The sequence below is a fragment of the Trichosurus vulpecula genome, chromosome 8, assembly GCF_011100635.1.
Source record: "Trichosurus vulpecula isolate mTriVul1 chromosome 8, mTriVul1.pri, whole genome shotgun sequence".
NCBI classification, from domain to species: Eukaryota; Metazoa; Chordata; class Mammalia; order Diprotodontia; family Phalangeridae; genus Trichosurus; species Trichosurus vulpecula.
Window position 1 is genome coordinate 24993886 of NC_050580.1, and position 17580 is coordinate 25011465.

The 17580-nt window shown below is 40.5% G+C and overlaps 1 protein-coding gene across 1 annotated transcript in view; it reads right to left on the reverse strand.

Moving 5' to 3' along the window:
* RTKN2 (rhotekin 2) overlaps positions 1–17580 on the reverse strand; it is a 74041-nt gene that overhangs the window by 13778 nt on the left and 42683 nt on the right. The window contains exons 9-11 of the mRNA XM_036736459.1: positions 7975–8069; positions 2388–2494; positions 823–954 (exon numbers count right to left, since the gene is read on the reverse strand). Of these exons, the coding sequence (XP_036592354.1) occupies positions 823–954; positions 2388–2494; positions 7975–8069 (334 nt within the window). The remainder of the gene's footprint in view (positions 1–822; positions 955–2387; positions 2495–7974; positions 8070–17580) is intronic.

Sequence of the window (17580 nt, forward strand, 5' to 3'; positions counted from 1 at the left end):
TGGAAAGCAGTTTGACAGAAATTGGGTATGTCTAATATCCTAATACAATTTACCAAGCTAAAATCTAAATGGATACAAGATCTAGATATAAAGAGATATATTATAAGAAAATCAGAAGAACATGGAATATATTATCTATCAGACTTATGGATACCCATCGAGTGAGGAATGCCTAAACAAGCTATGGTATATGATTGTGATGGAATATTATTATGGTATAATAAATGTCAAGCAGGTGGATTTCAGAAAACCTTGCAACTGATGCAAAGTGAAGTAAGCAGAACCAGCAATACTGTAGGATAAAGAACTGTGAGTGACTTAGCTATACAAAGATCCAAGGGACTCACGATGAAGCAAACTATCCACTGATACTGAATACAGACTGAAGCAGGCTACTTTTCACTTTCATTCTTTTTTTTTTTTAATTTGAGTCTTCTTGGGCAAATATTTATTAAGCACCTAATATGTGCAGGGCACTGTGCTCAGCACTGAGCATACTAAGAAAGGCAAAAGACAGTCCCTGTCCTCAAAAAGCTCAGTTTAGCGGAAGGGAAAACATGTTACCAACTGTGTACAAACAAGGTACATTTAGGATAAATTGGAGATAATCAACAGAAGCAGTGCATGGAAAGTAAAGGGTGTATAAGATTTCCCACTAAGAAGACAAGGTCCGAAACGGAAAGAAGAGAAGGGACCAGGTTTCACTGTTATTTCACATGTGGGGGCAGAATTGAACTGGCTAACTCAGAAGTGACCAAAAGCCATGTCTTTTTTAGGACTTTTTTTTTAAATCCTTACTGGCCTAAGAGTATCATATTTTACCTTGTTAAAAGGCACTACCACAGTGGGTTTTATTTTAGCTTCAATTTCTTCTGGGCTGTAATAGCAGAAGAGTTGGCCACCTCTCAGCACACAGTAGAACCGTGTCCAGACATTCATGCCATCGACCATTAGCTGAGGAAGAAATAATCAGCAAGTTAGTAACTTTCTCAGTTTTGCTAATTTTAATAAAATTTTGAAATTCTCCAAGTTTACCCTGTTTCTGCAATTTGAAACATGAGATTTCCCTTTTAATTCTCTGTGAAGTAAATCAATTTCCTGAGATCAAAAAGCAAGTTAGCTTCAGGGAATTAAAGTCCCAAATTCACAAAGAATCTAGACTAAAGAAGAAATAAAAATACCACAGAGCTACTCCCCACACAAAATCATAATCAATATGTTGTTCTAGGAGATCTTTCACCAGATGAAGCAAGTCTATTAAAAATTGTTGTTCTAAACCCAGTGGCAACGACCTGGCAAAATTCGAAAAATAACTCGGTGATTTTCAAAATCTTGTTTTGCCACACTTTGCTGAGAACATTGCAAATGTCAACTACTCAGTAAGAATGCAAATTTTCTTTTCTTCTAATAATGGAATCTCTCTCAGAAAAAAAGCTATTGATTCACTATAGTCCATAATGAATTATTTACTGGATGGAAATAACTATTTATGGTTATAAATAAATCAGTAGTAGGTGGGAGAGGGACAGATTTGGAAGCCCAGAGGCCTCAACAGTGCCAAAGTCTCATCTCTGCCAGTAACTGCCTTATGTGAAGGGTGTCAAGCATTTCCCCTTCCCCAAATCAGGGCTTCTGTTGCCACTGAACATCCGGCACAGTTTGAGCTGGGATGGGGGAAAGTGGGGAAGAGTTCCTTACATAACAAATGATCTCCCTCTGGTCAACCCCTGCCCTCCTCTTCCCACAGACATGCACAGACACCAGGAGTTCTTGACTGTTTGTTGTCCCAGGCCCTTTGGGCAATCTATGACCTCTTCTCAGAATAATGTTTTTAAACGCATGAAATAAAATATTTAAGATGACAAAGGAAACCAACTACATTAAAATTGTTATAAAAAAATTTAAGTTCATGGACACACACACACACACACACACAAGTGTGCATACCCACATCCTTTACAGTCATGGCATTCAGAGAAGTAGAGGTGAGCACCATCTTGATACTGATCATCTCCCATCCCCCAGAGGTTCAGGGCAGCCCCAAGGTCAAGCTCTGGACAGGACTACAATCCTGGGTCAAAGAGCCCTACAGCAAAAACCTCTTAAGCTTCCACTCTGTGTTAGACTTTCCCCTTGTAAGTCCAATTTCAACAAAGATCTTCTCGATTTATGTATTGAGTATGTAAGCACACCAACACTGGTCTAATGATTGATTAAATTTAGACACCTTAATAACCCCATAAACTGCTATTCCACAACAGACTTCTCCCTATTGGAAGAAGGCCAGAGAGCAACATCAGTATATACAGATTTAATTGGGTGTAATATTCTCCAATACTTCCAACAGGCATTCACTACAGCTAAAGGATATGTAAAAGCATTCGAACCTGCTGATTAAGAAATCCTTTGAATGCGTCTTCAGCCATGCAAGCTGGCTGAGCAGCTAATCGGCAGCACATGTTGCCATACAAGGGAAGCCAAAATGATGACTCTTCTGTTTAAAAGAAAAAAAAATCAGGAGGAGAAAAATCATAACCATTGTGCAGTGATAGAAACTCATTTAAGCCAGTTACAGAATCCATTTTAATTTTGTGATATTTTATCTTTGTATAACAATAGGTTTTAAAATTCATTTTTTAGCATTATAAGCTGTTTGACTGTTTATTATTCCAGTGCTGTCTGGGCTCATTCCACACAGAATACCAATGGCATGATCTGATACAAACAAATGCTAGAATAAATCCAAGAGATCAGGATGAAATTTGGAGGCTTGGTCAGCAGGGCCACAAGAAAGAAGTGGTATTAACAGCATTTACCCTGTATTTCTTCTGCTAAAATAAACAAGGGACTTTGGTGAGGTCACTTTTTCTTTTGCTGCTTAATAAGTCAATAAAAAGGGGTTGGTCTATTGGTATGTCGTACTTTATTTACTAGACATGGCCTAAGCAGTTGCTAGGAAGAAGCCAATTTCTCTATATTCAATACTATTTTTCTAACTGGTTTATATTATTAAAATTAGCTAGGTTCCCCTTTTTAAAAAGTGACTCCCAAATAATATCATACCTAAGGCTATAGTAAAACTTTCAAATATTAATTTTAAAAGAAAAATTGCTTGCTGTTAGAATATTAATAATCCTATAAATATGAATGCTCAGTAACCAGAATTCAGTCTTCTGTTGGTTGGGTTTGGTTGGCTTGCGGGCTTAAAGGAAAAAGAATGATGACTTAGCTTAACTAAACAGAACAGAGTCAATGGAAAAGCCACGGTATCTTTTGATCAAAGCCCTTCTCCAACATGACACAGCAAGGTAACACGCTACCACTTCTCTTGGGCTTCTGAGAGACCTGGTTTCTTAGCAGTCTGTGGAAGCTGCTGCCAGGTTTTTAGAATGAAGGGAATCTCATACCCATCAAAATGAAAAAAGTGATGAAAAGCAATGAAAGTCAATGCTGGTGGCACTGTGGAGAAACAAACTCACTTCTTCACTGCTGATTCAAATAGGTTGAAATGTGTTGAACCTTTTCTGGAGAACAAGTGAAGACAACAGATAGTTGCTAAGTACATGCTAATGTGAAAGATGAGAGGCAATATTATGGCAGCTAAGAAGCCCCAGGGCTGAAGTCCTTCCTCCTATCCATACTGGCTCTGTGACCATGGGCAAGTTATCAAACTTCTCAATGGCCCAGACACTCTCTAAGAGCCTAATGAGTCTGGATTGATGGAGGGAATTTCCATACTGGGTGTTCTTCGTGTGGATGACATCATAGGTTTTAACCAAAGTCCCACATCTAGCCCCTCAAGGAAAAAGGTTATGCAGGACACTTGGCTAGGTAACGGTGACTGAATAAAAAATAATCTTAAGGTTATATTGTCTTGGAATAACCTGGCAGTACATAGTCAAGGTTATAAAAGGAATCAGACCCTGTGATCTAATAACAGATTTTTGGGAAAGTGCCCTGAAAGGGTTATCCAAAACAAAGAACTATCAGTTTAAAATTTCCACATTGTTAAAAATGGCAATTGATCCAAGGTCAACAGGAGGGGAATATTTTTTAAAATTGTGCTATATTAACTAAAGAATCAATGAGTATTTATTAAGTGCTTAATATGTGACAGGCACTATGCTCAGTGTTGAGGATGGAAACTTTGCTTGGGGCAACAGGAAGGGCAGACCTGCTCAACTGGGAGTTTGCTTCTGGTTTCTCTGCCAAGGAGAATCACTACTGCACTGGAAATGACAGAACAAAAATATACTAAAAAGGACTTGATGCCCAAGACAAGAAGAGAGTGAGAGAGCCTCCAGTTCCCCTTGATGAAGCCACTTCACTCATCACAGATGACCTCCATGCTGAGGTCCTGAGAGACTGGCCAATGCGATGGCCAAGACTCTGTCATTGAGGAAGGAAAGATCATGGAGAACAGGAGGGGGCCACATGGATGGCCCAATTTCCAGTTGTGCAAACTGGAGCCCATAAGCTTGACTTTGACTCTTGGGAAAATTCCCGAAAGCATCATTAAAGAGACATTTGATCATTATCTAGAAAGGGAAGCCATAATTACAAAGAGAAGGCAACACAGCTTCGAGAACAGATCATGCCATAACCTCATTTCCTTTTTTAGGATGGGACTACAAAACTAGGAGATGAGGCAAATGCTGTGGATGTAATTTACCTAGACTTTAGCAAAGCTGCTATTCTGATGAAGTGTAGGAGAGAGGTAGAGGAGATGACAATATCATTAGGTGGACTTAGAACCAATCAAACAGCTGGACTCCAGTAGTTGTTAATGGTTCCCAGGCAACGTGGCAGGAGATGCCTGGCTGTACGTGGTTGAACATTTCTGGCAATGACTGAGATAAAGGGATAAATGAATGGCATGCTTATCCAATTTGCAGCGAACATAAAAACGGGAAGAACTGTCAATATACTGGCTGACAGGGTTTGGATCCAAAAGGTTCTTGACAGGTTTGACACTGGACTGAAACTAATAAGAGGACATTCGATAGGAAATCAGTAAAAAGTTTTATCCAAGTATAAGTGTAAGATGGGACTGGCATAGTTGGGCAGTGGTTCTGAGAAAGATCTGGGGGGCTGGTTGGACAACAAGCTTAATGAAGTCTTCATAGTGACAGGGCAGCCAAAAAGTCTTAGGTATTGCTGGGCTGTAATGACAGGAAAAGCTTCCAGGAAGGATGCAGTGGTAGATGCTCGCCAGACCACACATGGAAGACTATGTTCAGTTCTTCGTGCCATAGTTTGAGGAGAACACAGATAAGTTAGAGTGTCTCCAGAGGAGGATGACCAGGCTGGCGAGGGGCCTTGAGTCCATGACATACAAGAATTGCTTGAAGTAACTGGGTCTATTTAGCTTGGAGAAGAGAAGACTCCCAGGGAACGTGCAGAGGAGATCTGTTCTGGTTGGCCCCAAAGGGCAAGTCAAGAACAAGTGACAGTAATTGCAAAGAAGACAACATAGATGCCACGTGAGAAAAAGTTTCCTAACAATTAGCGCTATCCAAAATGGAAGGGAGGGCTTCAGGCAGAGGCTGGATGACCACTTGGGGGAATCTCATGCATGTGAGGGCTGGAGCTCCTGGCTTGCCGATTTTGTGATTCTACGATTTCATGAAATAGCAAGAACAGTGCCTGACCTCCAGGAGTCTACATTCTAGTGAATGGAATGAAATGGAACACTACATAAATATACATATGAGGAATAAAACTAGAAAGACTCTTTGGAAATAATGCGAATCAACAAAAGCAAACCCAAGAGAACAGGGTATACAATGACTGTATTCACAGAAGAGGAAAAATAAAGGAGAATGAATGGACAAAGAAGCAATCAACATGAGCCCAAGAGGGAGGAGTGAAGGGATCAAGGTAAATGGGCCACCCAACGGGAACGACCATTCCCAGGAATGTCAATCACACCAATCACTTGTAACTCGAAGAATCCCTGCATTTAGGTTCTGAATAGCTTTCTGAGCCAGCATGGCCTAGAAATCAGAAGGATCTGGGGTACGGTCCAACCTAACTTCTCAGTGCCCTTGGCCAATGGTGTCAAACCTCAGTAGAGATGGGGGGCCACTAATCTGTACATAAGGATCCCTGCAGGATGCAGAGAGACCTAAGTTCTAAAATGTAATATTAACTATGCTTATTTTATTTTTAGTTATTTTGTTAAATAACCCCCAATTACATTTTAATCAGCTTCAGGCTGCACTGGAGGGTAATAGACAATGTGTAAACATGCAGTAATTGAGGGAGTTTCTTCCCCTGGGATTTCCAAATACCAACCAATGAAAGAACAGTTTCCTGGCTGTCATGTTTAATGGTTAAAATCAGTCCCCTTAGGACTTCAGGAGTATTTCTTATTCTTTTTGTATCTTAAAATACTGTTAGCACATTATTATTGCAAAGTTATTAAGAATGTGCTAAAAAGGTGACAGTTCTTAAGTCTTCAAGCGTATCATGGAGTATTTAAAATACAAACACAAAACACATTATTAGTATTTTTATGATTACTTTAGCTCTTCACTGAACTTTGATTAAACTTTAATCCCAAAATATACTAAAATCTGAATAATACTGAAACTGATCTACTTGATCCAATAGGATATAAGCTACTAGGAAAGCAGAGACAGTTGTCTATTTTTGTCTTCATATCCCCAATAGTTAGTACAGTGGTCCATACCAGGGCCTAAATAAATTATCGTTGAATGGAACAAAGTAATAAGAATAGACCTAGTCCTCTAGTGATCTAAGATAAATAAAAAGATCCTCTCTTAAAAGCAAACCAGGAGGCCTAGAGAAACCTCTAGGAAAATGGAATAATCTGTCTCCTGGATGGCTGAGGCTGATTTTCTCAGAAAGGAGGAGCAGTGTTTTTGTGAACTTTTTTTCCCTTGATATCACTGCTGGATTTTCAAGCCAGAAAAACAAAATGATGGCCATTCCTATCTATTTTCAAGCTTGGAGACAACCGGTGGCATCAACTCCACTAATTTTGTACTTCATGCTATCATGACATTGTGCCCAATATTTACCATTTAACAGATAAAGAATTTAAACATTAAATTAGATGGGACCATGATAGTTCTTTTTGAGTTTGGATGGCTTCTTGGGAAAGCTGACAATGCAAAAAAAAAAAAAATTCTGTTCCAGAGGCACTTTCTCATCAGTCTGAACATGAAGTAGTATTCTAATTAGTGTATGGCCATTCTGCTTGAAAAGTGAGCTTTACTCATTAAACTACTATTGTGTTGATTTTTCTGCCTCACTCATGAGCTATGTTCTATTAAAAAAAAAAAACCAGAACAAATCAAAGTACCTTTCCAAATATTTTTTTTTTTTTTTTACCTTCGGTAGAAACCACCTAAGGGAAGGATCAGGGCTACACATACTTTTTGTAAGCCTCCTCTTCCCTCCCCCATTTTCTTCCAAAGCTGAGCAGATGTGAGGTCATGGACACTTCTTTCTACTTAGCTTTCCCCAGCCATCTTTCTTTTGCTACTACCCACAGAAGTACTAGGAATGGAAGGATTGGCCTAGCCGCATCCCCTTGAGTTGGGCACAGGCATTATCTGCTTCCTAGCACCAGAAGGGGGTGGGGGCTTCAATTTCAAAGTCTCCACTTGCCCCTCAGGCCACCCAGGGGAATTGCAATGGGCCTGTCCATTTCATAAGAGGAGAAATGGGCTCATAACATCTTCCTCTTGGCTCACATTGTCACAGGAATATCTCAGACAAACACACCCATCCCTTCTCACCCCATTCTACAATTACGCTGTCCCTAGAAAGAGCAAAGGGGGAAGAAACTCGAGGCTGAAGGCCAGTTTGAGAGGTCATGTCAACAGTGCTCATGAACACAAATTCGCTGATCTGCTGAAAACAGAGGCATCTTTGAGAGAAACACGTAAAATGTGAGCATTGTATTTAGTTATCTCTATGGTTTATGAAACTAAATAGACTTACCATTTCCAGTAATAGTAAGAGTATGGGTCCTGAAGCCGTCATTGGTATTTTCCAGGGTCAAAGTAGCATGAGCTAGCAAACTGTACTTTACGCCCCTAATGGTAAGAAACAAATTCTAAATAAGTATTTCAGAAAGCTCCCGATTTCAGAAATAAAACATTGGGTGCATGGGGGGATGGATGGCACGGGGAGGCAGTGTTGTGTGTGTGTGGGGGATGTCTGATCCCATTCCAGCCAATACTTATTAACAACCAAACAGTGTAGCATGCTTATTTCCCTTCTGTGTTTTTAAGTAATGTTTATGAATTATTTGGGAAATTCTCTATAAAAATACACAGATTTGCAAACACATAACCACATAGATAGATGTGTTGCTTTGGAACATTTACTCAGACAACTGATAGTCTTTTCCTAAGGTTTAATTAGTTGAAAGTTTAGGGCTCTCCTCCATGGCATGAGACGGTTAGGTAACTTGTTTTTAAATCCAGGCGTTGTTTTCTTAATTTTTGTCTTCTGCATTTTGCTGTTTTCTAAAATAGCACCCTTGTTAAAGCTTTTAGGAATTACAGCAATCCATTTCATCATATTGCACTGAGTACGCTCATATAAAATTGATGAGAGAAGTAAGTTAATTTTCCTGCTTTTTATTTGTACCAATTTTCAAAAATAATCAAGTTGTACTGGAGAAGAAGCTAGCATCAGCATCAAGAAAAGCTGGGTCCAAGGCCTGCTCATGTCACGTTGTGAATGTGTGACCCTGGGCAAGTCACTGAACTTAGCTGCCACCAGGGACTAAGACCATATGTTGTGGAGTAGGATCAAACTGCATCAGTAGATGGAATTTCTTCACCGTATTCTAAAAACATTATTAGTCTTTCATGAACACTTTGATTTCTTTTTTAAGGATAGTGGGATTACCTTTGGCTCACAAATTTAGTCCATGTTTTTTGAAAGTTGTCATATCCCCCACAGCAGCCTGGGGAGGAAGAGCTCTAGTTTTGGCTGGCCACATAGTCCAGAAAGGTTTGGTAGGATCTCTGCTCCCAGCATGGCCTGTAAGAACTGAGAGGCCTGAGAATTGGGGGCGGAGCCAAGATGGCAGCTGGAAAGCAGGGGCTTGTGTGAGTTCCCCCCCAGGTGCCTCCAAAAACCTATAAAAAATGGCTCTGAACAAATTCTAGAACTGCAGAACCCACAAAATAGCAGAGGGAAGCAGGGCTCCAGCCCAGGACAAACTGGATAGTTGCTGGATGAGGTCTATCATGCAGAGAGCTGGGAGCGGAGGAGAACGGAGCCCAGCGTGGGCTGCAGCAGGACCAACCAGACCAGGAACAGGGCAGAACAGGCCCTAGCACCCTGAATCAGTGATCTGTGGCAGTTACCGGACTTCTCAACCCACAAACACCAAAGACAACAGAGAAGGTTAGTGGGAAAAGCTGCGGGGGACAGAGTGGAAGGAGTTCATGGTTCAGCCACTGCCCCGGGGCCAGCAGGGGTGGTGCAGCTACAGAACTACGGCTGCAGTTGCTTCCGGCCCCAGGCCCACCTGATGGGAGGAATTAAGTGGCGGATCAGAGCAGGAGTGCAGAGCCTGCTTAAGATCTGAGTCAGGTCCAGGCTGATGGTTCTTGGGGAAGGAGGAGTGCTGGTGTGGCAGAGCTGGCTGTATAGAAATAGCTCTGAAAACAACAGCGCATCCCCTCAAGCTTAGAACAAAGTACTCTTTACTCCACAAGCAGTCATACCCTGACGAAAAACTCAAGGGTCAAGTAAGTTGGCTGGGAACATGACCAGGCAGCGAAAATGGACTCAGATTCAATCTCAGACTTTGGAATCTTTCTTTGGTGACAAGAAAGTCAACAAGAAGAAGTGAACAAAGTCAAAGAGCCTACATCAAAAGCCTCTAAGAAAAACATGAAATAGTCTCAGGCCATGGAAGAGCTCAAAAAGGATTTAGAAAAGAAAGTCAGAGAAGTAGAGGAAAAATTGGGAAGAGAAATGAGACTGAAGTGAGAAAAACATGAAAAATGACTTGCTAAAGGAGACCCCCCCAAAAAAACACTGAAGAAAACAACACCTTAAAGAATAGACTAACTCAAACGGCAAGAGCTCCAAAAAGCCAATGAGGAAAAGAATGCCTTGAAAGGCAGAATTACCCAAACGGAAAAGGAGGTCCAAAGGACCATTGAAGAAAACACTACCTTAAAAATTAGATTGGAACAAGTGGAAGCTAGTGACTTTATGAGAAATCAAGATATTATAAAACAGAACCAAAGGAATGAAAAAGTGGAAGACAATGTGAAATATCTCATTGGAAAAATCACTGACCTGGAAAATAGATCCAGGAGAGATAATTTAAAAATTATTGGACTACCTGAAAACCATAATCAATAAAGGAACCTAGATATCATTTTCAAGAAATTATCAAGGAGAACTGCCCTGATATTCTAGAGCCAGAGGGTAAAACAGAAATTGAAGGAATCCACCCATTGCCTCCTCAAATAGACCCCAAAAAGAAAACTCCTAGGAATACTGTTGCCAAATTCCAGAGCTCCCAGATCAAGGAGAAAATACTGCAAGCAGCCAGAAAGAAACAATTTGAGTATTGTGGAAACACAATCAGAATAACACAAGAACTAGCAGCTTCTACATTAAGGGATCGAAAGGCTTGGAATATGATGTTCCAGAGATCAATGGAGCTAGGATTAAAACCTAGAATCACCTACCCAGCAAAACTGAGTATCATGCTCTAAGTCCAAAATATGGACTTTCAAAATTTCTCAGTGAAAAGACCAGAGCTTAATATAAAATTCGACTTTCAGACACAAGAATCAAGAGAAGCATGAAAAGGTAATCAAGAACGAGAAATCACAAGGGACTTACTAAAGTTGAACTGTTTTGTTTACATTCCTACATGGAAAGATGATGTACATGATTCATGAGGCCTCAGTATTAGGGTAGCTAGCTAAAGGGAATATGTATATATGTATATATGTGTGTGTGTATGTATGTACGTGTGTGCATGTGTATATGTATATATATATATATATGGCACAGGGTGAGTTGAATATGAAGGGGTGATATCTAAAAAAAATCAAATTAAGGGATGAGAGAGGGAGAAAGGGAGAGATAGAATAGGATAAATTATCTTGCATAAAAGTAGCAAGAAAAAGCAGTTCTGTAGGCAGGGAGAGGGGGCAGACGAGGGGGAACGAGTGAATCTTGCTCTCATCAGATTTGACCTGAGGAGGGAATACCACACACACTCAATTGGGTGTCTTACCCCACAGGAAAGAAGGAGGAAGAAGGTAAAAAAGGGGGATGATAGAAGGGAAGGCAGATAGGGGGAGGAGGTAATGAAAAACACTTTCGAAAAGGGACAGAGTCAAGGGAGAAAATTCAATAAAGGGGGATAGGTTAGGAAGGAGCAAAATATAGTTAGTCTTTTACAACATGAGTATTGTGGAAGGGTTTTACATAATGATATGCATGTGGCATATGTTGAATTGCTTGCCTTCTTAGGGAGGGTGGGTGGGGAGGGAAGAGGGGAGAGAATTTGGAACTCTAAGTTTTAAAAACAGATGTTCAAAAACAAAAAAAAAGTTTTTGCATGCAACTAGGAAATAAGATACACAGGCAATGGGGCGTAAATATTTATCTTGCCCTACAAGAAAGGAAGGGAAAAGGGGATGGGAGGGGAGTGGGGCGACAGAAGGGAGGGCTGACTCGAGAACAAGGCAACCAGAATATATGCCATCTTGGAGTGGGCGCGAGGGTAGAAATGGGGAGAAAATTCGCAAGTCAAACTCTTGTGAAAATCAATGCTGAAAACTAAATATATTAAATAAATTTAATAAAAAAACATGTGAAAAAAAAAAAGAATTGAGAGTCCCCACCATGTCACAATGAGGCAAGGTAGGTCATTGAAGGGGATGTAACTAAAGTAAATCTTTTGCCAAAGTCAGGAATTAAAAACAAATTAAATGTCCATCAATTAGGGAATGGCGGAACAAAGGGTGTGAGTATATCATAATAAATGATGACTATGAAGAATTCGGAGGTGTGAGAAGACTTAGATAACCTGATACAGAGTAAAGTAAACAGAATCAGGAAAACAACTTACACAATGACTGCGACAATGAAAATGGAAACAAAGCAGCAACAATAAGACATTATGATAAAGATGCTGAATGCTGCAATCACAATGATCCAGCTCATTACCAAGGAAGAGATGTGAGAAAGCTCAGGGAATGTACCTGCCTTCCCTTTAAAGATGGAGGGAACCAGGGTTGTAGAACATTGCACAGAAAGCCACTACCAGATAGGCAGGCTAGTTCTGTTGAACAGTTTTTTTGTTCATTGTTAGAATGGTGGTTCAATGGGTGGGGGGCTGCACCCAACAAATTATTTCGATAAAAAATCAGAGGACAATAAAATCTTCTGAAATCTTTTAGAAATCTCAAGTTACGCCAAAATATCCCTTTCTAATGTAAACATTCAGTATTTCTATTTCTCAATCTGAAAGTAGCATATGAAAATGTACTTAGAGAAACTCCCCAAAAGCGGAGGCACAGACATCAATATGGCATTGGTAGGACTGTGACTTTCTAGGAAATAATTGGGAATTTGGCAAGAAAGCCATTAAACTCTTCATGTTCTTTGACCTAGTGATGTCACTACTATGTATATGGGGAAGGGGGAGGAAATAAGCATTTATTAAGTGCCTACTATGTGTTGGGTACCGTGCCAGGTGCTTTACAAATAATATCTAATCCCCCGAGGATGTCAAAGATAGAAGAAAAAATCCCATACAAAGCTAAATTATTTACAGCAACACTTTTTGTGGGAGATAAAAAAACTGGAAACAAAGTGGCTGCCCATCAGCGGGTAAATGGATGAAAAAATGTAGCCTATGAATGATTATAGTAAGGGTAAGGAATTCAGAGAAACACAGCAAGACTTACCCGGACTGATGTAGTTTGATATAAATAGAACCAAAAGAATATTTTATCCAATGACTAAAATAATTCAAACAAAACACTAAGAGGCAGCAGAACTATGATTAATTATAATGACCAATCTAGAACTGAGGAGGAAACACACAGAATCATTGGATGACAGAATTTGAGAGTCGGAAGGACCTACAACAGCCACATGGTTCAAGTCATTCTGGATAAAGCTCTCCCACACCAACATGCCAAATAGCCTTTCCCACCTCCTCAGTCCACTTCTAATTATCAGGAAGCTTTCCCTCACATTAGGCCTAAATAGGCCTCGTCACTTTTTACTGGCTGTTCCTAGTGCTGCCCACTGGGGCTAAACAGAGACAGCTTACATTTGATAGTCCCTCAGGTACATGAAGATGACCATCAATTCTCTCCTGGGTCTCCATTTCTCCAGCCCCTTTAATCAGTCCTCATGGCATGAAAGCAAGGCCCTTCCCCCTCCTGGCCAGCCCTCTCTGGACACTCACCATCCTATCAACGTCCTTCATATGATTTGCTTAGAATTGAACACAATACCCCAGATGTGACAGATTGAAGGAGGGAGAGAACAGAGTCTGAGATCACACGTCCCCTTGGTGACTCACAGACCAAATGTCATTGAACCATTTTACATTTATAAAGTCAACTTCTTAGTCCAAGTGTTAGGCTTTCCAGTTTCCGCTGTTAACTTTCATCGCACTAGGTCTATTAGGATCCAAACCCTGCCATTCCTTATATTAACTATCATTCCCAGCTTTGTGCCCTTCGAATTTAATAAGAATGTTATCTATGCCTTTATACAATAGCACAAGGCCAAAGCATAGGTCCTTGGAGTAAATACCACTCAAGATATCTTTCTAAGCTTCCACTGAAGTAGTAATGATTACTCTCTGGGTCTATCCATTCAACCAATTCCAAACCCATCCAACTACATTATCAATCAGCCCACAGGTCTCCATCTTTTCCATGAGAACAGTATGAAATCCTTCAAACACTTTGCTAAAATCTAAGCCAACTATCCACCCTTCACCTACTGTGTTGGTAACCCTAGAAAGAAAAAAAGAAAGAATAAGAATGAAGGGAGAGAGAAAAGGAAAGAAGGAGGGAAGAGAGAAGGAAGGAGAGGGGAGGGGAGGAAAGGGAAAGGATTAGCCTGGCTTGTTTTGATGAAGTTGTGGTGGCTATTTTTAGGATTGCTGCTTCCTTTTATAGAGGCTTACTAAGAAGATCTTTAATAACATACTTTCCCAGGAATTTTAAGTTAAACTGACTGATCTCTAGTTTATAGATTCTATTCTCTTCCATTTTTTGAAAATTGGGACGACGTTTGTCCATCCCCAGCACATCTCCTGCTTTACCACCATGATACCTCAAATATCAGACAGTTGTTTGTTAATCACACCTGCCATCTCTCCCAACATCCAGTCGTGGACACCTAAATGGCTTCTTATTTATTTCCTTTCTCGTGTTGTGTACTAACTACCGACAAGCGCTTTCTAGTTATTAAGACAAATCGAAAAGGTACTGGCTGCCCTGCTTTGAACAAAGTCCTCCAGCAAATGTCTGGATAACTGAGGCTGCCCATCATGACATCATGCCAGTGAACCAACCTTGTCATCTGTTTCCTGAACTCGTCATGTGTTTTTTCTTTTTGACCGGGTGATCTATAATAGCCTCTGATGACAAAATTGCTTCCACGTGCCGTCCCCCATCCGTTGACATCCAGTCAAATGCCCTCCATTGTACTCTCTTTCTGGTTCCTAGAATTCCTGACATAATCAGACCTGTATAATCTACAAGGCTCCTGCTCCCCCTTTTACCTGTCCTGTTTCTTTTGTGTTAGGAATCCTAGTAGAGCTACATTCCCATCAAGGGTCTCATCCTCCCAAGCTCTAGATACCCATTTCCTCTTGGTGCACTTCAAGATATTGGAGGCCCCAGGTTTTATCTTGGAATCCTTTTGTGGTTGTTATCTCCTTTAAACTTCGAGGTCTCCAGCAGGTACTTTTCCTATACTCTTGGACAGTGGTTTTCTCCCTCCTCCACTGGTCCTTTGTAGCTAAAAAGTCCTTTGATTACATTTGCAAGACTTCGGCATGTGAGTCCTTTCGAGACTGTGTTGGGTGCACTCCCTCCACCTGGCAGAGGGGAGGTGGGGCTACGGAAATAGAACAAGTTTTACTTAAATGTTTTTCTTTGTTCAAAGGAAGGTTCAGCAGGTGACAGTTGGGGTTCAGAGGAAAATGACTGATGTAAAAAATGTTTATTTTTAGAAAAGAATGGGGCAAAAATATGAGGTACTTTAAAGTATCAGAAAAGAATATTTTTAATCTATGATATTGTTCTTAATTAAAGATGAGATTCTGGACATTTCCAGGGACACTCTCAGGTTTATAAAACACCTCATTGTTTTGATCTTCAGATAAGCCCTCTGGGGTTCATACCAGATATTTATCCCCATTTTACAGATGAGGGAACACAGATGAATCACAAAGACTCTAAATGTAAGAGGCCAGATTTCAACTTAGGACTCTCTTGAATCTAAGGACAACACATTTTTCACTCTAACATCCATGGTGCTTCTCTATGTTGGTGACTCATTATAATTCGATCCCTTTCAGAAAGCTTCAGTATGTTTCATAGCAGTTAAGTATTTTAATAAAAGTCTATCCACTCTTCCTTTATGCCTCATCATAGCCTGGAAGTGACCCAAAGGGTCTCCAAAGATACATCAAGTGAAGCTCTGAAAGGTACCCCTCCCTCCCAAAGGTGGAAAATGGCCACAGATCCAGCCTAGCTGGGGTAGGAGAAGATACTCATGGCAGGTTTGTCACCAGGGATGACTTGGGAGGAAGGCACAATAATTCATGAAAACCACGAGGAAGGATGATATCAATGAGGCTGTGTGCACCCTGATGGAATCACAGGTGCTCCAAGGATTGAAGTAAGCACCTCACTTTACACAATAGCTTCCTATTCTTGACAAGTCCCTGATAAAACTACTTTTCCAAATTCAATTGTACTGTTAAAGGTACTAGGGGCACTTGCTATTTAAAGAAATCCTAGGTGACTCATTTTGTAAAGTGATCATCTGTTTGTAAAAGCAAGGTATACCTAATACAATGAAGCTGTGATTTGTTAAAATCAAACCCAAGGGATGTTGAGAGATAGCCTACAAAGGCACCCAATGGGCAAGCAGCGAATTGGGGGGCTGAGAATCTAGCTACAAGTTGCATAAGACCAAACTCCTACGTTTTGCCAATAAAATGGAAAAACGAATCCAATCAGGAAGTGTATTAAAAATTTACCCCTAAAAGTTCCGTGTCTTCTTTCAAATAAAACAATGCACGTTGATATTTCAAGTTACCTCATTGTTCAAACATGACTAATTATAACAATTCTGCCAAAACTAACAGTGACCTCACTTTAAAAATATCCTTGTCAGTATTCTCCTTTCTTTCTAAAACATGACATTCATTCCTTTCAGCCAACCTCAACACTGAGTTTCCAAAAATTTAATCAGTGACTATTTTTCAAACCAAACAGGCTAATCAGCATGGCAATTTGTTGTCCAGAAAATGTTGAGGAAAACAGAGGGGCACTTTAAAAGGCATGCTGGAGAAACGCTGCCATGTTTCTAAGATTCGCAGAATCCTACAACAGAGAGCAAGGTGGGAGACCTCCAAGATCCTTTTGTGCTATGTTGTCATTCTTCAAATGGGGAGACCGAGGAAGCCCAGGGAGGCGAAGAGGCCTGCTCATGGCTAAACTGCTGGTGAGTGGCAAACGTGGGCTTGGACCCAGATGGGTCTGCTGACTGCAAATCCACTGGCTTTTCTACAACTTATTTTGTTTTTGCCTATTCTGATTATTAAGAGAATGGATCACAAGTTCTCGCTCTAAGGAGCTCCGTCTCAGCTGTTTATTTCCCACCTTGGATTTTGGTAATAGGATGGGAGGTCAAGGAGAATAAATCCCGGACCTTCCCGGACATTGTTTTCACACTTTAGATTCCTATGTAAACCACTTCTAATGTCAGCAATATTCCTGCTGTATTACAGGACATCACTATGATGCTGGTGTTCTCATTGGTGAAGGAGGAACAAGACAGAATTGGAGAATTTTAAAATCCTATGATTTTAGGGATGAAAAGGATATTAGATTATCTACCTCAACCCTCTTATTTTACAGAGACAAAAAACAGGTTAAGAGACATTTTGGTTTACACATTAACAGAAAGAACTAAAGGCAACCTGGATGTTTTACAGATGGGGCGACTGAGGCCTGCAAAGGTAACTTTCCCAAGGACACCCACCCAGTTAGAGTTTGTGCCAGCACCAGCACTAGAACTCCAGGCTCCCAATCTTTCCCTAAACTATACTGCCTTCTTTCCAACTGCTCATGAATGGGTCTGGTTGGTTAGTGCCACAGCTTCTTCACACCCACTCCAAATCTCCAACATGTGGATCTTGCTGCTCAAACACTAAAAATTCTACTCTTCCTGAATTACAGCCACAGCTGCCTCCATGTCTGACTTTGTCTCGGAAGGAGGGGACTTGTTCCTTTCACTGCTCTCTTCTTGTTCTATATAAATAAAACTTATTTTTATTAAAAGCCAAGA